Source organism: Phyllobates terribilis, unplaced genomic scaffold (assembly GCF_046119375.1).
Source record: "Phyllobates terribilis strain yellow unplaced genomic scaffold, ASM4611937v1 Scaffold_9__5_contigs__length_417890890, whole genome shotgun sequence".
In the NCBI taxonomy this organism is placed as follows: Eukaryota; Metazoa; Chordata; class Amphibia; order Anura; family Dendrobatidae; genus Phyllobates; species Phyllobates terribilis.
The window spans coordinates 111,293,890-111,315,801 of NW_027362769.1; the positions used below are offsets into that span (position 1 = coordinate 111,293,890).

General features: G+C 40.4%; 1 protein-coding gene across 4 annotated transcripts in view; it reads right to left on the minus strand.

Annotated features, from left to right (window-relative positions):
- Nucleotides 1-21,912, minus strand: part of RAPGEF4 (Rap guanine nucleotide exchange factor 4) — a 370,796-nt gene that overhangs the window by 21,018 nt on the left and 327,866 nt on the right. For all 4 annotated transcript variants that reach the window (XM_073646933.1, XM_073646932.1, XM_073646934.1 and 1 more), the window contains 7 exons: nucleotides 20,399-20,496; nucleotides 19,895-20,020; nucleotides 17,602-17,780; nucleotides 15,092-15,182; nucleotides 7,593-7,643; nucleotides 6,082-6,169; nucleotides 2,983-3,047 (listed from right to left, as the gene is read on the minus strand). In XM_073646933.1, the coding sequence (XP_073503034.1) occupies nucleotides 2,983-3,047; nucleotides 6,082-6,169; nucleotides 7,593-7,643; nucleotides 15,092-15,182; nucleotides 17,602-17,780; nucleotides 19,895-20,020; nucleotides 20,399-20,496 (698 nt within the window). The remainder of the gene's footprint in view (nucleotides 1-2,982; nucleotides 3,048-6,081; nucleotides 6,170-7,592; nucleotides 7,644-15,091; nucleotides 15,183-17,601; nucleotides 17,781-19,894; nucleotides 20,021-20,398; nucleotides 20,497-21,912) is intronic.

A 21,912-nucleotide genomic window follows, 5' to 3' on the forward strand; every position in this document is an offset into this window, starting at 1 on the left:
TAAGCTTTGAAAAGTTGCAATTTTTTGGCAGCGCAAAAATGTTGCAACTTTTGGCATTTTTCTTCTATTTTTGCCCAGTTTTGATAAAAAGGGCTGAGTTGAGGCAGCATGGGGGCGTGACGGACTCCCGCTCGTCAGACTCGTAACCGGAGTAAAATTTGTGGCGAGGCCGAATTGGAAGCGTGCTGAAATATGCAAGCAATATTCCATCACTTAAAGGCTAAGTTCACACGACCGTATTTACGGTGCGACTACTGTCCTTGAAAAAACAGACATCACACGGAAAGCACTGAGATTGTTAAGATCAGGGCTGTGGAGTCGGAGCCCATTTTGGTGGAGTCGGAATCGGAGTCAGTATAAAATGGACCGACTCCAACTCCTAAAATATATAATAAATTGGGTACAGTAGTACAATGCAGTTTGTGGGGGAATATTTTTTCAGAAGACTTTGGGAAAGTTATGAAATGTCCTATAAATGTCTGTCCTATTCCTGATCTAAGGGTCTAGACTTTTAGCTGAGATGAATCTGTGCTACAGTAAATTTATCACTTAAACATGAGCCATGTATGAGGGAGTCGGAGTCGTGGAGTCGGAGTTGGAGTCGGTGTCATGGAAACTGAGGAGTTGGAGCTGGAGTCGGAGATTTGGCTTACCGACTCCACAGCCCTGGTTAAGAAGAGCGTTTTTTTTTTCATGGACTGAATCTGATCGTTTTCTGGATGAAAATTGGACTATTTTTATACGCTTCTGTGAATTTAGCCAGAAAGTAACTAAGCTTTCAATTTTTTTTTCATTAATCTTGTCCAGCATGAAAAGTTATGAAACTTTGCAAATCACTTTATTTGGAGATTTGTGTTAAAAAAATGCTTGTAAATGGCTTCCAAACCCATGATTATCCCAAGGCTATTCTCCTGCCTTCAGCTGTATTAATATCAGAACATACTCATTTGGAGTACAGATGCTGGCAGTGGTGGGTCAGCATCTGTGTCCTCCTGTCAGTTTTGTGCTAATCAGAACAATCTCCTGCAGAAGCTTATTCCCAGAGTTAGGCCAGTTCCACACAAACTTATTTTACGGTCTGTGAGTGGGTCTCCCAACCTACAGCCTCACACGTCTATGTAAGTTTGAGTCTTGAGATCCGCGGTCAGTCTGGGCACTGCAGTCTGAATATGCTGATGTGAATCCGCTCTTAGTGAGACACAGTTGTTGAATCTTTCACTGCCATCATCTGTACTCCAAATGAATAGGTTCTGATATCTGCGCAACTAAAGGTAGGCAAATATTCTGGGAAAAAAAGCAGGAGTTTGGAAGGAATTTACATGTATTTTTTTATAGGAATTAAGGAATTAAAACAAATTCCCTAAAAAATTGATTTGCAAAGTTTCATAACTTTAAGTGCTGGACAAAATTATTAAATGAAAAAAAAAAGTTTATTTACTTTTTAATGTGATGGGAATAATCCTTTAATAACAGTGTAATAAGGAATCTGCTTGGAAATGTCATAATTTTTTCTCATGGAATCGTTTAGAAAAAAGAAACTCCGTATGTATTAAATTGAAGGCATGCATATTTCTATGGGTGCCATGTAACAGATTCCATACAAATGGATCCTTCTAAATACAGCTGTAGACATAAGACATAAGACCTAAAGACACAATAGCAATTTCTTTTTTGAAGAGTAGCAGATATCTTTAACCTTTCCAGAAATAATTACATCTAACTTTTAACCCCATACTCTTTTACAACCAACAGTATGTACTGATTAATCTCTTAATGTATCTTAATACAGCTCCAAATCCCCAGTGCGGACATTGCTGTAAAATATAATATCCTGGCTATCTTTAGTCACCACTAGAGGGAGCCTATGCACACTGTATTATTATTAACTCTATGTGACCGGAGACTTGTGAATCCTCACAGCACGCACTGTCAGGATTCTCTGGTGTCAGCGCCGGGAGCAGGCAGTCATGTGACTGCAAGTATGCAAACTGCATACTTCCGGCCACATTCCAACTAGACATATCGGTTCTCGCTCAATACACTTGTATTGAGTGAGGCCGTGCATGTCTAGTAGGTAAGTAGGTACGTGACTGCATGTATACAAATCGCACATTTGCAGTCAAGCGCCCACCAGGTCCCAGAGAATCCTGACAGCTCGCACACTGTGCATTTTGAAAATTCACAAGTCCGCAGTCACATAGAGTGACAGCGGACTTGCACCCCAAGCTTGGACAACCCCTATAGGTTTAATGTGAAAGCAGTATACAGTAACCTCTTAAGCACCCCCTAGTAGCAGCTCCACACAGCCAGGATGTGATATTTTAAATCTAAGTTTATACAGATGATTTGGAGCTTTGTACAAAGATACTTTAAGAAATAAATCAGCACAGAATTTTGAACCCATTTAGATTAAAAATAACAATCTTTTTTAAAATCGCCTCTAAATGTTGATTTTGTTCTAGTATGAATATACTCTTTATGAGTAAATACTGTTTAGCAGATTTCCAGACTGGATTAGTCCTGGCAGTAAGGTAATTACAATTTTCAGTTGGTTGTAGGGGGTAAAGCAAAAACCCAGAACACAAAAGAAAAGAAAACTTATGTCCTAAAACTCAACAAGTAATTCCAGAACGACTTGCCACACAAAGCTATGTAAGACACTAACGTTACTTAGCTTAATGAGCCAAAGAGGTTAAAGACATGTTTAAAGTTAAATATTTCAATTAGAATTAATTTACATAATGACTTTACTTAAACTGTGATTTAGCATTACAAATGAGAACGGCTCACAGATGGGAGAGGACAAATATCTTGGAATAAATACTTGATATTGCTGTACTTAGAGTAAGCTGTTTATTGTTAATCTCCCGGGTGGCATATGTTACAATTGATTCATTTTATCAAGAATAACACAATCCACCTTCCTGTGGACACTGAATATATTTCAGATTACCCATGCAAAGACAACAAGAAATAACTTACCATTTTCTCAAAGTTTATCAGATGGTCGATAAAAGTTTTATTTCCCTCATGGGTAAAAGTCATGTCTGTAAAAAAATGTAACAATGAGAGATGGTCAAGAGGAAGGAAGAAAGAGTACAAAAGTTTTCACTCTCAAAAATGTAAATTTCTACTAATCTCTGTTCAAGGAAAAAAAAGGACATAGACAGATAATAGAAAGAGATAGCGATAGATAGAAAGATGGAGAAATAGACAAATGGATGGAGAGAGAGATGGATGGAGAGAGAGATGGATGGAGAGAGATATGGATGGAGAGAGAGATGGATGGAGAGAGAGATGGATGGAGAGAGAGATGGATGGAGAGAGAGATGGATGGAGAGAGAGATGGATGGAGAGAGAGATGGATGGAGAGAGAGATGGATGGAGAAATAGATGGATGGAGAGAGAGATGGATGGAGAGAGAGATAGATGGATGGAGAGAGATGGATGGAGAAATAGATGGATGGAGAAATAGATGGATGGAGAAATAGATGGATGGAGAAATAGATGGATGGAGAAATAGATGGATGGAGAAATAGATGGATGGAGAAATAGATGGATGGAGAGAGAGATGGATGGAGAGAGAGATGGATGGAGAGAGAGATGGATGGAGAGAGAGATGGATGGAGAGAGAGATGGATGGAGAGAGAGATGGATGGAGAGAGAGATGGATGGAGAGAGAGATAGATGGAGAGAGAGATAGATGGAGAGAGAGATAGATGGATGGAGAAATAGATGGATGGAGAAATAGATGGATGGAGAGAGAGATGGATGGAGAGAGAGATGGATGGAGAGAGAGATGGATGGAGAGAGAGATGGATGGAGAGAGAGATGGATGGAGAGAGAGATGGATGGAGAGAGAGATAGATGGATGGAGAGAGAGATGGATGGAGAGAGAGATAGATGGAGAGAGAGATAGATGGATGGAGAAATAGATGGATGGAGAAATAGATGGATGGAGAGAGAGATGGATGGAGAGAGAGATGGATGGAGAGAGAGATGGATGGAGAGAGAGATGGATGGAGAGAGAGATGGATGGAGAGAGAGATAGATGAATGGAGAAATAGATGGATGGAGAGAGAGATGGATGGAGAGAGAGATGGATGGAGAGAGATGGATGGAGAAATAGATGGATGGAGAGAGAGATGGATGGAGAGAGAGATGGATGGAGAAATAGATGGATGGAGAGAGAGATGGATGGAGAGAGAGATGGATGGAGAGAGAGATGGATGGAGAGAGATGGATGGAGAGAGAGATGGATGGAGAGAGAGATGGATGGAGAGAGAGATGGATGGAGAGAGAGATGGATGGAGAGAGAGATGGATGGAGAGAGAGATGGATGGAGAGAGAGATAGATGGATGGAGAAATAGATGGATGGAGAAATAGATGGATGGAGAGAGAGATGGATGGAGAGAGAGATGGATGGAGAAATAGATGGATGGAGAGAGAGATGGATGGAGAGAGAGATGGATGGAGAGAGAGATGGATGGAGAGAGAGATGGATGGAGAGAGAGATGGATGGAGAAATAGATGGATGGAGAAATAGATGGATGGAGAAATAGATGGATGGAGAGAGAGATGGATGGAGAGAGAGATGGATGGAGAGAGAGATGGATGGAGAGAGAGATGGATGGAGAGAGAGATGGATGGGGAGAGAGATGGATGAAGAGAGAGATGGATGGAGAGAGAGATGGATGGAGAGAGAGATGGATGGAGAGAGAGATGGATGGAGAGATAGATGGATGGAGAGATAGATGGATGGAGAGAGATGGAATTAGGGTAAAGGTTTCACTTTAAAGAATGAAAGTTTCTACTAAACTATGTTCAGTTTAAAAAAATAGAACTAAAAAGATAGATAGATATAAAATAAGGCATATATTATATAGATATATAATATATATATAAAATAAGATAAATATGAGATAGATATTAGATCGATAGATATGAGATAGATATTAGATCGATAGATATGAGATAAGATAGATAGATCTATACTGATTGACAGATATCTAGAGGGTTAGATATAATTTAGCCATATAAAGTGAATTTAGAGCACTATTATAAGTACTCTGATATATTAAAGGAGTTGTCCTGGATTCATTTTTATTGCTGCAGATATTGAAAATAACAAACACAGCTATACTCATCCTTCCTAAATTCACCTCTGCCTCTGCTCCATTCTCTTTTGATTGGCTGCAGGGGTGACTTCAGTATCACAGTGAACGTGGCTAAGGCAGCCAATCACTGGCCATGGCTTGTGTCATCTAAACCAGTGATTGGCTGCAGAAGTCACATGTGCTGTAGTTGTGATGTCACCTCAGGATCCTGTCAAAAAAGAGTGGTGGCGGAGATTCATCCCTGGACCTGGGAAGGGTAAGCATAGACTGGTTTGTTATTTGTAACATCCACAAGGATATGCAGCAATAGAAATGTAACCAACCCTTTAATATACCAGAGTACTTGTACTGCTCTAATACTTATCCTTGGACATCCCCTTTCACCCTATGTACATTGTAAGGGCATATAGAAGACAAAACTGATAAACATGTTTGTTACAAAGTATAATTTACCGGAGAAGAAACAAATACATAATTTATATAACGTAATGACTTGGGGCAAACTAACTTGTGGGATCACCACTTTTCAGGTTATATGGTTAGCATATAAAAAATTTTTCATTCCAACACAGTATATTTTCATTGCAAACTGTCCTAAACCAACGTTACTTCATGGTGTCATGGCAAATTGACTGTAAAAAGTAAAATCCTAAACTATCTGGTCACTTAATAAACATATACAGGGTCCCTCGTGATCAGGCCCCAGACCTAACGAGTATATCCACGAAACACAACACAGTCCACACTCCGCACCGTCCTGAATGGAGGGGCGTCTTTTTTTTTTTTTTTACTTTTTCCACTCCAGCAACCAGACCATATTGGGGTTTTTAGACAAACTAAAAAAGGGAGAAACGATGACTTTTTCTCTTAAAAAAACCCAAACTGGTTGCTTGAGATATGACATACAGTGACACCTATCCGCCATATTGCTGCTATACCTCTTATATTAGGATAGAAAGTTACCTTTAATGAGTAGCGGTGTGAAAGGAATGATGGGTGGTTCCAGCTTAGCTATGGTCAGCCTGTAAGCTCGGTGATTTCGAGATGGATCCTTGAAAATAAAGAAGCATTGTTAAAGATCTACTTGACATTTACATCAGATCCGTATTTGGATTTATGCATTTTGGCTGTGGCTATAGTTCAAGTGTCCTAATAATCATCACTAATTATCATCTTCAGTGGGTCAAGAGTACGGGTGTGTTGACAAGTTCAGATTTTTACATACAGTTTTGAAATCCAAAGCCAATAGACAATATAAAAAAGATGGGACGTCTAAGCCTTCTGTTTCTATGTGTCCTCCGTTTACGGCTTACATTCCTGGTTTTGGATTTAGAAAACATGAATGTATGTACACAGCTAAGAGCGCAGGTGTTGTCAATGAGGAACTCTGACAGCAGCTTATCTCCCATGAGAAAAATAGGATTGGTCATGTTGAAATTGAAACAGCCCCAATCATTTTTTTGTCCGACATTGACCAAGCAAATGTCAGCCGAACATCTAAATACAAATCAGGTGGTCACCAGTCGCACTAAAAACTGTGAGTTCGGCTGACATTAGTCCAATATGTATTGCCAACATAAAAAAAGGTTGTCCACTACTTATTCATTGATGGTCATCAATGTCTGATCGGCCAGAGTCCGACACCCAGCACCCCTTCTGATCAGCTGTTATCGGTTTTGATGGCCGCCGGCCGGAAGTACTCAATAGCGGAGCTGGCAGTCTTCTGATAGTGGCGGCTGCAGGGTAGTAAACATCTATCTTATATTCAAATCAATAGGAGGCAGATGTGTAGCACCCTGCGGCACTCACTATCAGAAGACTGCCAGCCCCGCAAGTGAGTACTTCCGGCCGGCGGCCATCAACACCAATAACAGATGATCAGTGGGGGTGACGGGTGTCGGACTCCGGCCAATCAGACATTGATGACCTATCCTAAGGATAGGTCATCAATGAAAAAGTACTGAACAACCTCTTTAAGACCAAGAATAATTGAATTTGTCTTAAAAATAGTTAAAGACTAGGAGCCAGATTCATTAAGACTGGCTATTTTCACACTGGTCTTGATTTGGGATCGTGGTGGAGTTAGACACTTCTGATTCATAAAGAGGTGCACGCCTCTCCATGAATCTGGAGCATCTGACGAGTGGTGTGCACCTCCGTGTACTATGCCAGACATCTTACTCCAGTAACAAACTGGAGGAAGACTTCTGGCTTACGCAATGCTACAGCTTGTCATGAGGTAGACAAGCTTTGGCGTAATGCCCCCACCACACTCCAGTCCCGCCCCAGCTCTGCCCATTTTGGAGGATTTTGAAGAAAATGGCGTGAAAACACCAAAAGTTGAGCATTTGACCACAACTCTAAGTTGTGGCTAAATTTTGCAACTTTTCAAAGCTTTTACATCGGAATTCTAGCATGAAAGTTTTGATGAATCGAGCCCTAGGTGTTCCTTAACTGGAACATGCATTACTCACCATTAAATTTTCAAATTCTGCATAGATCTTCTTGAATTTGCTTGGAAGTTTCTGAAAAAAGCAAAATTGAAACAGAATTTACAGTGTGCACAATTTTTTTTTCCAAACAAAACCCAGTGCCCCTGTCTCTGTAAAGTATTGTAGGTCACCCTCATTTAACCGAGTGTGGCTAAGCTGTAATACCAGCCACTATCCATGAAATGCTGAATTGACTTCAGTAATGAAAAATGTTTGTTTTACTCAGTCAAACGTTGTAAGTAGGGCAAACTTTCAAACTTTTTTTTTTCAAAGATGGTCATCCCTTACCACTAATCTTAGAATATCTAAAGCCAAAAGAAAATATCTAGAGCAGGGATGTCAAACTCAAACACACAGAGGGCCAAAATGAAAAACTTTGACAAAGTCATGGGCTAACCAGTATACAGAATAATGGGCCACACATAGTCCTCCATACAGTTTAATGGGCCCCACAAAGTACTCCATTCATAATAATGTGCCCCACATAGTCCTCCATACAGAATAATAAGCCCACATAGTCCTCCATACAGAATAATGGGCCCCACATAGTTCTCCATACAGTATAATGGGCCCCACATAGTCCTCCATACACTATAATGGTCCCCACATAGTCCTCCATACACTATAATGGTCCCCACATAGTCCTCTATACAGAATAATGGGCCCCACATAGTCCTCCATACAGAATAATGGGCCCCACATAGTCCTCCATATAGTATAATGGGCCCCACATAGTCCTCCATACAATATAATGGATTCCACATAGTCCTCCATACAGAATAATGGCCCCACATAGTCCTCCATACAGAATAATGGGCTCCACATAGTCCTCCATACAGAATAATGGGCCCCACATAGTCCTCCATACAGAATAATGGGCCCCACATAGTCCTCCATACAGTATAATGGGCCCCACACAGTCCTCCATACAGAATAATGGGCACCACATAGTCCTCCATACAGTATTATGGGCACCATATAGTCCTCCATACAGTATAATGGCCCCACATAGTCCTCCATACAGAATAATGGCCCCACATAGTCCTCCATACAGAATAATGGCCACACATAGTCTTCTATACAGAATAATAGGCCTCACATAGTTCTCCATACAGTATTATTGCCACCACATAGTCCTCCATACAGAATAATGGGCTCCACATAGTCCTCCATACAGTATTATGTGCACCACATAGTCCTCCATACAGAATAATGGGCCCCACATAGTCCTCCATACAGTATTATGGGCACCACATAGTCCTCCAACAGAATAATGGGCCCCACATAGTCCTCCATACAGTATAATGTGCACCACATAGTCCTCCATACAGAATAATGGGCCCACATAGTTCTCCATATAAAATAATGGCCCCACATAGTCCTCCATACAGAATAATGGCCCCACATAGTCCTCCATACGGAATAATGGTCCCACATAGTCCTTCATACAGAATAATGGGCCCCACATAGTCCTCCATAAAGAATAATGGTTCCACATAGTCCTCCATGCAGAATAATGGGACCCACATAGTCCTCCATATAGTATAATGGGCCCCACATAGTCCTCCATACAGAATAATAATAATGGGCCCCACATAGTCCTCCATACAGAATAATGGCCCCACATAGTCCTCTATACAGAATAATAGGCCTCACATAGTCCTCCATACAGTATTATGGGCACCACATAGTCCTCCATACAGAATAATGGGCTCCTCATAGTCCTCCATACAGTATTATGTGCACCACATAGTCCTCCATACAGAATAATGGGCCCCACATAGTCCTCCATACAGTATTATGGGCACCACATAGTCCTCCAACAGAATAATGGGCCCCACATAGTCCTCCATACAGTATAATGTGCACCACATAGTTCTCCATACAGAATAATGGGCCCACATAGTTCTCCATATAAAATAATGGCCCCACATAGTCCTCCATACAGAATAATGGCCCCACATAGTCCTCCATACGGAATAATGGTCCCACATAGTCCTCCATACAGAATAATGGGCCCCACATAGTCCTCCATACAGAATAATGGTCCCACATAGTCCTCCATACAGAATAATGGCCCTACATAGTCCTCCATACAGTATAATGGGCCCCACCCAGTCCTCCATACAGAATAATGACCCCACATAGTCCTCCATACAGTATAATGGGCCCCACATAGTCCTCCATACAGTATAATGGGCCCCACATAGTCCTCCATACAGTATAATGCACCCCACATAGCCCTCCATACAGTATAATGGGCCCCACATAGTCCTCCATACAGTATAATGGCCCCACATAGTCCTCCATACAGAATAATGGGCCCCACATAGTCCTCCATACAGTATAATGGCCCCACATAGTCCTCCACACAGAATAATGGGCCCCACATAGTCCTCCATACAGAATAATGACCCCACATAGTCCTCCATACAGTATAATGGGCCCCACATAGTCCTCCATACAGAATAATGGGCCCCACATAGTCCTCCATACAGTATAATGGCCCCACATAGTCCTCCATAGAGTATAATGGGCCCCACACAGTCCTCCATACAGAATAATGGCCCCACATAGTCCTCCATACAGAATAATGGGCTCCACATAGTCCTCCATACAGAATAATGGGCCCCACATAGTCCTCCATACAGAATAATGGGCTCCACATAGTCCTCCATACAGAATAATGGGCTCCACATAGTCCTCCATACAGAATAATGGGCTCCACATAGTCCTCCATACAGTATAATGGCTCCACATAGTCCTTCATACAGTATTATGGGCACCACATAGTCTTCCATACAGCTTTAAGACATGTGAGGAATGCCTAAGAAACAGGCATTCCCACATGTATTAAAGCAGTCAAACAGTCGCAAATCATGAGCACGGAGTGACTAAAACATAACACCCGAGGACGCTGAAGATACTTGGAAAGCACCTGAGCATGCTCGTAAATCTCGAGTAACGAGCATGCTCGTTCATCACTAATGACCATCCTAAGGTAGTTAGATCCGATACTCTCTTGAATGGGCGTTGGTGTGCAGTAATCAGCTTCCAAAGCTAATAACAGCTGATCGGTGGGGGCGTTGGACCCTCACTGATACGATATTGATGACCTATCTTAAGGATATTGATAACCTATCCCTAGGATCGGTCATCAATATGATGAGAAAGGCCTGTAATAAGGGACTAACTGTACATTTAAAGAGGCACGGATTGGTTACAGTGGGTGCCAGTGTCGTTTATGGGCAGATGCCTACCTTGATCCATGATAAATCCAGCTCTGCCTAAAGCAGATATACAGTATAGAAATATTTATTCTCTTTTTCGCAAACATACACAATAGATTTGCTACCAAAGACACTCTTGTTCATCCTGCATAAGTGGTAACTACCAAAATGCATAGCCTGCAGGTTTCATAAGATGTTAATACGTTCATGATAATAAACTTTGCACGCGACTTAAACACTCTTCCACCCAGCAGAGATAAATTGGCGCAGTTAGGGTATGGTTAATATTGATATTTGTAACCTTGTTGCTGTAACTAACTTGTGCCATAAACAAAACACAATTATTATTTTCCGATTTGCCAAGTGCAGGAAAAAAAAAATAGCATTCTTTATGCGCATGCATCTGTCAATGGTAATTGCATTGTAATATTCACAAGCCAACTGTGAAAACATTGAAATACTAATCACATTGGCATTATGACTTATGAGCAACAATCAGTGCGATCCGTAAACATTTTCCCATCTAAATTGTCAGCAATAATTGGGGAATGAAAACTAGTGCAAATGATTAGAGAGCAGATCCAGGAAAATATGGCATCTCAGAACTAGGGGGAAGATAAAAATGACAGGCAAGCAAATCGGATTCTGTTCATATTATTCTGCAAGGAATCAATTATAAAAGCTGTTTTCATGCAGATGAGAAGAATATCAAGAGCTGGGGTGTCTAAGTTCAGCCTACCGGATGTTCTTGCCGGTAAGAAGCACAGTTCTAAAGAGATAAAACTGGAGATATTCATTCTCTTATTTTCCACATACTTTAGCCTATTGCAAAAGTTTAACTAGATCTATTAAAGGGGATATCCACAGAAAATGTGACTTTAGATATAATGATCTTTGATAAGTAGCAGGCGCACAATTTAATAAGTAGGATCTGTGTCGTCCAGATAGAACACTTTTGCTGTACTCTGACCTTCCTTCATAGGTAATAAGCAGGTGACTGCATGTGCTGACTTTATCAGTTTAGTACTAAATTAATACCTTTGAATAAAATTTATGCTGACATAATCTACAATGTGACAGGTAAAACTATGACTTTTCCTAAAATATTCCGAGGTTCATCACTTTAGACAATCCCTTCTTATTAGAATAGTCTCTTTGACAATGAGCTAGCTAATCAAAAAGTGCCCCCCTACTGGGACCCCTAGTCATCAGGTATAATGTGTGAGGATACCTGTCTATAAGGGTTCAGTTTCCCTCCAGCGCCACCATGGGAAATATCAAGTATTACACAATTCCCATTGAAATCAATCACGACAGGTCCTTTAAAGTTAGAAAGACTATTTTTACGTTTTTATTAGAGCCAAGAGGTAAAAATTCCTGAATCTAGGTCACTTCTCTAATAATGTGCAATTCTATATGTAAATGGGTTTTCTAAATGAAAACACTTTTCTAATAAAATTCATTGATACTATCAAACATATGTGGGCTGGGATGTGAACTAATAAAATTCCATCGAGGGATAAATTAAACCACAATCAAAAGGGGCCATTGTCCATAAAAATTTACCACCTACAGACCACTACCAACCCTTCCATGAAACTTCAGCCACAAACATGAGATTTTGACACTGCCAAAATAAAGGTCCCTCACCACACTGATCTAGACCATTTTAATATATAATCGTCTTCCAAAAACCATTACCTTAAAGGAAACCTGTCACACTATTAATGCAGTCCTGTTAGCCGCAGATTTAAGAACATATTGATATATTATACATTCAGTACAGACCAAAAGTTTGGACACACCTTCTCATTTAAAGATTTTTCTGTATTTTCTTGACTATGAAAATTGTACATTCACACTGAAGGCATCAAAACTATGAATTAACACATGTGGAATTAGAGACTTAACAAAAAAGTGTGAAACAACTGAAAATAGGTCTTATATTCTAGGTTCTTCAAAGTAGCCACCTTTTGCTTTGATGACTGCTTTGCACACTCTTGGCATTCTCTTGATGAGCTTCAAGAGGTAGTCACCGGAAATGGTCTTCCAACAATCTTGAAGGAGTTCCCAGAGATGCTTAGCACTTGTTGGCCCTTTTGCCTTCACTCTGCGGTCCAGCTCACCCCAAACCATCTCGATTGGGTTCAGGCTGGTGACTGCGGAGGCCAGGTCATCTGGCGTAGCACCCCATCACTCTCCTTCTTGGTCAAATAGCCCTTACACAGCCTGGAGGTGTGTTTGGGGTCATTGTCCTGTTGAAAAATAAATGATGGTCCAACTAAACACAAACCGGATGAAATAGCATGCCGCTGCAAGATGCTGTGGTAGCCATGCTGGTTCAGTATGCCTTCAATTTTGAATAAATCCCCAACAGTGTCACCAGCAAAACACCCCCACACCATCACACCTCCTCCTCCATGCTTCACGGTGGGAACCAGGCATGTAGAGTCCATCCGTTTACCTTTTCTGCGTAGAACAAAGACACGGTGGTTGGAACCAAAGATCTCAAATTTGGACTCATCAGACCAAAGCACAGATTTCCACTGGTCTAATGTCCATTCCTTCTTTAGCCCAAACAAGTCTCTTCTGCTTGTTGCCTGTCCAGGGCAGTGGTTTCCTAGCAGCTATTTTACCATGAAGGCCTGCTGCACAAAGTCTCCTCTTAACAGTTGTTGAAGAGATGTGTCTGCTGCTTGAACTCTGTGTGGCATTGACCTGGTCTCTAATCTGAGCTGCTGTTAACCTGCGATTTCTGAGGCTGGTGACTCGGATAAACTAATCCTCAGAAGCAGAAGTGACTGTTGGTCTTCCTTTCCTGGGGCGGTCCTCATGTGAGCCAGTTTCTTTGTAGCGCTTGATGGTTTTTGCAACTGCAGTTGGGGACACTTTCAAAGTTTGCCCAATTTTTCACACTGACTGACCTTCATTTCTTAATGTAATGATGGACACTCGTTTTTCTTTACTTAGCTGTTTTTTTCTTGCCATAATACAAATTCTAACAGTCTATTCAGTAGGACTATCAGCTGTGTATCCACCTGACTTCTGCACAACGCAACTGATGGTCCCAACCCCATTTATAAGGCAAGAAGTCCCACTTATTAAACCTGCCAGGGGACACCTGTGAAGGGAAAACCATTTCCGGTGACTACCTCTTGAAGCTCATCAAGAGAATGCCAAGAGTGTGCAAAGCAGTCATCAAAGCAAAAGGTGGCTACTTTGAAGAATCTAGAATATAAGACATATTTTCAGTTGTTTCACACTTTTTTGTTAAGTATATAATTCCACATGTGTTAATTCATAGTTTTGATGCCTTCAGTGTGAATGTACAATTTTCAAAGTCATGAAAATACAGAAAAATCTTTAAATGAGAAGGTGTGTCCAAACTTTTGGTCTGTACTGTACATATGTATATATGTTTTGTGAGAGAAGATTCAGTTTAAAGGGGTTTTTCAATAATGTAATAAAATGGCCCCGTCACATAATTCAAACTGCAGCTTGTCCTAGTCACGTGTCAGAATCAGTAGCAGTCTTAAAAAACACAGTTCGAGATGTGTATCTCAACTGACAGAAGAGCGGCATCGTAGACACATACAATGACCTGCCAAAGCAGGGCTGTGACATGGGAAGAAATAAATCATCTTCTTCTCGGCTGACTGAACACAAGGGATTTTTTTTCTCCAGCCTCAGTCTTCAATATACCACTCTTCTGTTAGTTTAGACACGTTTCAATCAGTATTTTTCAGACTGCGGCCCGTTCTGACACGTGACTAGGACAGGCTGCAGTTTGAATTATGTGACAGGGGCCATTTTATCACATTCTTGGAGAACACAACTTTAACTTTTGTTCATTTAAATTCCTTCTATTTCAAAGCAAAGAAGTCTGGTAGGTGGTTTGTCCATCACTGATTAGGACCACCAACTGGACTCCTTTTAGTTGTCTAGAATAAACAATATATCAATCTGCTCTAACAATTCCTAAAGTACAGTACAAAAAGAAATTTAACCTATTTGTAGCAACAGCAAGACTGCGTAGCCTAGAACTTTGAGATTTATTACAACGTAAACTTTCTGTCAGCCATTGATTCCCACGATTTTAGCTACATTATCCACAAGTTTAAGTTCGTTTCACATACTGATTTAAAAAATATATTTGCACATAATACAAGATTTGAATTAATATTTTTTTTCTCCATGTCATCCTCCACAAAAAAACAACAATGAAATATGCCACACTTCACATGTACTTACCTCCCACGTTAATGAAAGTCGGCTCACCGCTACATTACTTAGTCCCATGACGATGGCGAAGAAAGAGTTTAGATTTTTGTACTCCTTGCAACTGAAACAAAAAAGTTACTGAATTTTAACATTGGAAGTTTTTCAAAAATAAGATGTGTAGCTTGAAGAATCCAACATTGGGGAGGTCCTTCTAATTCTGCACTGGAATTACGATAAATGACTAATAAAATAAAAAAATAATAATACAAACAGAGCCATTTTATAAAAAAAAAACATTGAGGAGGTAAATAGCACAGGACAAAGTTTGTTTAGGTCAAACATTGACAGAGAACAGTATAAAAAGAGAGTTAAAAGCAAAATTCATTAAAAAAAAGAAAAAGCCACATTGGGGGGTGGAAATGCTGAGTGACCAATTGGCTCCAAATGTCACATAATTAGTAAATTGAGTCCACCTGTGTGTAATTTATTCTCAGTATAACTACAGCTGTTATGTGAAGGCCTCAGAGGTTTGTTTGAGAACATTAGGGATCAAACAGCAAACCAAGGAACAGACCAGACAGATCAGGGATAAAGTTGTGGTGAAGAGTAAAGCAGGGTTAAGTTATAAAATAATAGCCCAAGCTCTCAACATCTCATGGAGCACTGTTCAAACCATCATCCAAAAATGGAAAGAGTATGGAACAACTGAAAACCTACATGGATGTCCGCCTCAACTGACATCCCAAGCAAGGAGAGCACTAATTAGAAAAGTAGCCAAGAGTCCCATGATCCCTCTGGAGGAACTGCAGAGACTCTCAGCTCAGGTGGAAGAATCAGTCCACAGGACAAATATTAGTAGTATACTCCACAAATCTGGCCTTTATGGAAGAGTGACAAGAAGAAGGTCAGTTTTGACAGCAAGTCATAAGAAATCCCACTTGCAGTTTGCAAAAAGCCACCTAGGGGACACAGCTAGCATGTATAAGAAGGTGCTCTGGTCAGATGAGATCAAAGTAGAACTTTTTAGGCTAAATGCAAAACGCTATGGGTGGTGGAAAACACTGCACATCACCCTGAAAACACCATCCCCACTGTCACACATGGTGGTGGCAGGTGGTAGCATCACGCTGTGGGATGATTTTCTTCAGCAGGGACAGGGAAGCAGGTCAGAGTTGATGGGAAGATGGATGGAGCTAAATGCAGGGCAATCCTGGAGGAAAACCTGTTAGAGGCTGCAAAAAAATTGAGACTGGGGTGTAGGTTCACCTTCAAGCAGGACAACGACCCTAAACATACTGCCAGAGCTACAATGTATCGTTTAGATCAAAGCATATTCATGTGTGTGAATGGCCCCGTCACAGTCCAGGCCTTAAATATTTTTCAAATATTTAGAAACATAAATTGTGGTTGTACTGTGAAAAAATGTTCACGGTAATGATTACTTTTTAAAGGCACTAATATATATATATATATATATATATATACACACACACACACAAATAAACAGCTAAGGATGTTTGTTCAATGGTATGTGGCATATTTTAATGAAAATGTCTGGCAAAATGGACATATGTATCAAAAAATACACTTATGTCTGCTTCTTTAAACCAAAGCTGAGCATGCTCCTGTGAATTATGACCTAGCTTGTAAAAGAAATCCCATGTGAGGTCGTATTAAGAGAATCAATGTTGAAATAGGGGTTGATTTATGCCAACTCGGCTTTTTGTCTCCTTAAATTTGTGCTTTGGCACTCTCGGTGGGAGTCCCCAGCACTAAAAGGTACATTTAGCCTTCTTTATTTTTAGCCCCGAGTAAGGTCTAGTAAAATAAAAGTAAACAGTTGCCTTCTTTTTAAGACTAAATTAACCACATTAGAAGGATAAAAACACGACTTTAGCCAGACTTACTGGGCTGCTGCTGCACTTAGCGCTCTGTCTTTTTGTTTGCTGCGCACTTTCAAATTTCTGTTTAAGGATTTTTTTTTCTGAATTCCATTGTCTTTTGGAGATTGTTATATTTTTAATTGGTCGTAATTAAGTATTTTCCTGGATCCCGCTGCGGAACGCGAACACATTTTAAAATTTATGCCTTTAAAGGATTTTTGTTTCGTTTCAGTGCCCCGCTGATTTTTGAGACTATAAACGGTAGAAGAAAAACACCTTTGGCATTTTTTTTTAAATGCAATTGCTGAAAGGGAAAAAGGATTTTGAGAGGAAAAAAGCAGCCTGCTAACCAGCGGGCTTAAATAGACAAGCCATAGGAGAGCAGTACCAGGCTGTCAGAGGTCATGCTGCTGCCCTACTGTGGATATGCAGTCAGTCCTCCATCTAAACTGAAACAATTTTCTAGAGGCATTTGGAAAAAAAATCACTTTGCATTATACCTTTATTAAAAAGTATTTCTAGAGAAGAAAAAATAATAAGTCATAAATGTCTGTAATGCACAAAAAAGCAAAATCCATTTAAAATGTAGAAATACCACCAAGATATTTTTTTTTTGTCTCCATACCCTTTTGGAAATTGCCATGAAAAAGTACTTACTGGGCTGCAATTTTAATAAATTTCTTCAGGAGTTGCACACGCTTGCTGAGCTGAGGGCACAGGCAAATTTCAGTCACAACCCAAAATTGGATTTCATTGAAACGTCTCAGAAAGAGGTCCAAATTGGCTGTGGTCTTTTTAAAATTGTGCCTTCCTAAGGTGTGAAAGATGAGCTCCAGCTGCAGGGAGGAAATGGTTAAATACAGTTATCCTCAAAGGATGTTAACTCTATAATTGTATAAAGATCCCGCTTACATGGAAAAGTTTCACAAAAAAAATCTCAATGTTATAAAGTAGCAGAAAACCTAAATCACAGTAGCTAGAATACTGTAATATAGCAAGTAGGAGAACAAGGGATGTGATCACAGGGTCTATAGGTAGCAGTAATATGTAAGCGGAGAGAAGCATAATAGGGCAGCATTGAGGTACGATGGCTTATCTTCATGGCTCATACTTGACCAAACTTAATTCTATTTGTTTCACCTTTAAAATGTTACTCTACTTAACAGCGGCTCGCTCAGTGATCCCAAGACATTGGTGTTCATCTCAGATTCCTTTCATAAATGAATGGTATACCGAAATGGTTGATGTTTGTCGAATGGAGGAACTGACGGCTGAAAGTTCTGGTAATTCAGATAAATTCAGGAAGATCTGGAATACTTGGATTTTATTTCAGGATTCATCAGACTTTCACAAAATATTTCAGTAGGGTGTTGGCTAGGCTCTTAGATAGACCTGGGTTGGTGCTATGTGATCCTACTTATGACCTGGTATTCTTCCCTTCACCCATGCTCCCTCACCTTTCACCTCCCTCTCACTTCCCTCCCCTTGTCTTTTTTTCCTTCCCCCTATTTATTTTTTGAAAACTGTCAAGTGAAGGACTCTGGTTGGTGTGATTCCGTCAAAATGTAATGTTACTGTTATCTAGTTTACTCTACATAAGACTTCATAACTTCATGTGTCTTCCGAATTCTAAAAAAGACCCTGCGTGGCTGATATGTTTTGCCTATATCAATACGCCAAGTTTTAACTACTTTTGATTCGATCATGTTATATAAAATGTGCTTAATAAAACAGATTGAACATAAAATGTTACTCAACTGAAATTTTTAGAAATTGCTTTATACTAGAGATGAGCAAATCGATTTGCAGCCACAGCGGCCACGTCAGTAGTTTGTGGCCGCCGGACGGGAGCCCTGCTAACCTCCTTCCTACCTGCCAGAAACCCAGTTGCCTCTTTTGATAAGCTGGCCTGGCGTGACGTCACTGTTGAGACGTGACACACTCATGGTGTCGCACCAGGTAGGGGATTCCAGCGGGTATGAGGCGACTCACGTGGCTCCAGTCTGGCGGCCACAGACTATTGATGTGGCCATTGGAACAGGGTAGTGCAAATTAATTCACAAATCTCTACTTCACACCTTACCGCTGCTACTCTTTACAAATTTGATCAGGCATTCATAAAATCTTCACCCTGTAATATCTAGTTTCGCCTCTAGAGAAGAAAAGCTAACAAGTTGTTTGGGGAAGAATTCCTCTTAATTTTTAGTATCTATAGGTGTAGGCCTAACTGTGCCTTAAAAAATCTTCTTATATAATCCTTTTGCTGTCTGATTACTACATGTGCTTTTTTTATTTTACACTGATGAGCTAAAGGGTAACAATGTTTTGAACTTTTGACTTTCAGGCTCCATATCTCACCATCCACAACGGCTTCAAACGTGAGACTACCATAATTTTATAGACAATCATCTTGGCTATCTCATATATAAATTTGATTTGCAATATACTTGTAAGTTAAAGGGACATTCTGGGCTACATATCTTATCACCTATCAACTTGATAGGACGTAACTGATGAAATAATGTGGGTCCCACCTCTGGGCCTCCAACTAATCATCAGGATTCAAGACCGACTGGGATGGCTTGTTGCACTTACATCCACCTGCTCCTTTCTAAGTCTATCTACTTGCAGTTGCATCCAGACACTGGAGCCCAAAACGCCCCTCTGGTCCATATGGGGAGACCGAACTAATAAAGACCCTTGAAACTTGTGGGGGCCTGTTGGAGATTTTGCATTGAGGCCCACAAGCTTCAAGTTACACCACTGCCCACATCGATCTAAAAATGATCAACTACTCAAAAGAGAGGAATACCATCTTAATTGGGATAAGCTGAATGAATAATATTAGAAATATCCACCATTTTATTAGCTCTCAAAGATGTTTGGTATATTTTTATGGAGTAGGGGTTATTATACTAAAATACTGAATCCATGAACACAATGTGCACACCTCATGAACACAGTTGAAGAGGTCCCAGTCATGGATTGTCATCTGGTAAGCCAAGTCCTTCGAACTCATAAGCTCAAATGTTGACATTGTTCCGGTGGATGGACCTTCCTGTTCTGGAAGTGGTGTCTACATGACAAAGAATGGACATTATTGATGAGCAACAAAATAGCCAAATTAAAGTTCTTTATTGCTATTGTCGTACAAAGTACTAGTTGAGTCTAGAAAATGCTGAAGATGATAGGAACATATTAAGAAGCTTAGAAGAATTTTCCATGTAGGAGAAAATGACGAATCCCCCCATTACCATGTTCACTCGACATGTTATTAGATGCCGTAGGTGTATTTTTAAGCCATTGTGGTAGGCCTGACAGCCCCCACAGACATTACATCATTGGCAAGATTCACTGACCAAAATCTGATGTCTATATGTCAATAAATACACTACACATACCAAATGATTACCACACAATGGGAATATCCCAATATCATTATAAAAGAGCATACCAACGAATCAAACTGATCTCGAGGACAAGCGAAGAGCCGTCCATTCACCGTGAGAGTTGTAAACACAGATATGTCATTTGGCTTCAGAACACCTTTTTCTGTAAATAAAAGAAAGAAGACTATGAGTGCACACTCATACAAAATATTACTAGGATTTCAAGTATGGAAACCTGCACTGCAGACATTTTTGTGTTTTCCATATAAAATAAATCCACGTTTATCTACAAAAGTTGAGTTAATCAGCAAATATATTTCTTTAGTTGCAGCGATCCACAGTTAGAACCTTTGCTATACTTCAGAGCTACCATCACAATTCTGCTGCCCTCACAGTAGTCTACTAGTAGTATGGGTTGTAGAGTGTGTGGTACAATACTATTATCTAATGTACAAAAACTAAAGGTGGCCATAGACAATGATTATTGAATGTCTGCCTAACCCACCAATTATGACTGAAAATATTGACCATAGCGTGTCCGAACTCGCCCCCAACAGCAGATTGTGAGAAAAAAGAAGTTTCTTGAATGTTGGATTTCAATATTCCTCATTCTTGGTTTCACAGAAGATAATCTGCTGTCAAATGTGTCTGGCAGCAGATCATTCCACTCACACTATTGAGAACACATACACATCTATGCAAGGCTGGCTCCAGGTTTTTGTGGGCCCTGGGCGAAAGAGTCTCAGTGGGCCCCTTTAACACATACCACGATTCATGATGCACAGATAAGGTATATATACAGTATATAGTACAATGCCAAAGATTTCACTTCTTACATTACATGAGTGATATCTATTGTAAATTCTACAATAGCTCAGAAACCGGCGAATCCTCACAGCGCACAGTGCAGACCGGACAGTATAGTCCTCCATACAGTATTATGGGCACCACATAGTCCTCCATACAGAATTATGTGCACCACATAGTCCTCCGTACAGTATTATGGGCACCATATATTGCTCCATACAGAATACTGGCCCCCATATAATGCTCCATACAGTATACTGGCCCCCATATAATGCTCTATACAGAATACTGGCCCCCTTATAATGCTCCATACAGAATACTGGCCCCCATATAATGCTCCATACAGAATACTGGCCCCCATATAATGCTCCATACAGAATACTGGCCCCCATATAATGATCCATACAGAATACTGGCCCCCATATAACTCTCCATACAGAACTCTGGCCCCCATATAACACTCTATACAGAATACTGGCCCCCATATAACGCTCTATACAGAATACTGGCCCCCATATAACGCTCTATACAGAATACTGGCCCCCATATAATGCTGTATACAGAATACTGGCCCCCATATAATGCTCCATACAGAATATTGGCCCCCACATAATGATCCATACAGAATACTGGCCCCCATATAATGATCCATACAGAATACTGGCCCCCATATAATGATCCATACAGGATACTGGCCCCCATATAATGCTCCATACAGAATACTGGCCCCCATATAATGCTCTATACAGAATACTGGCCCCCTTATAATGCT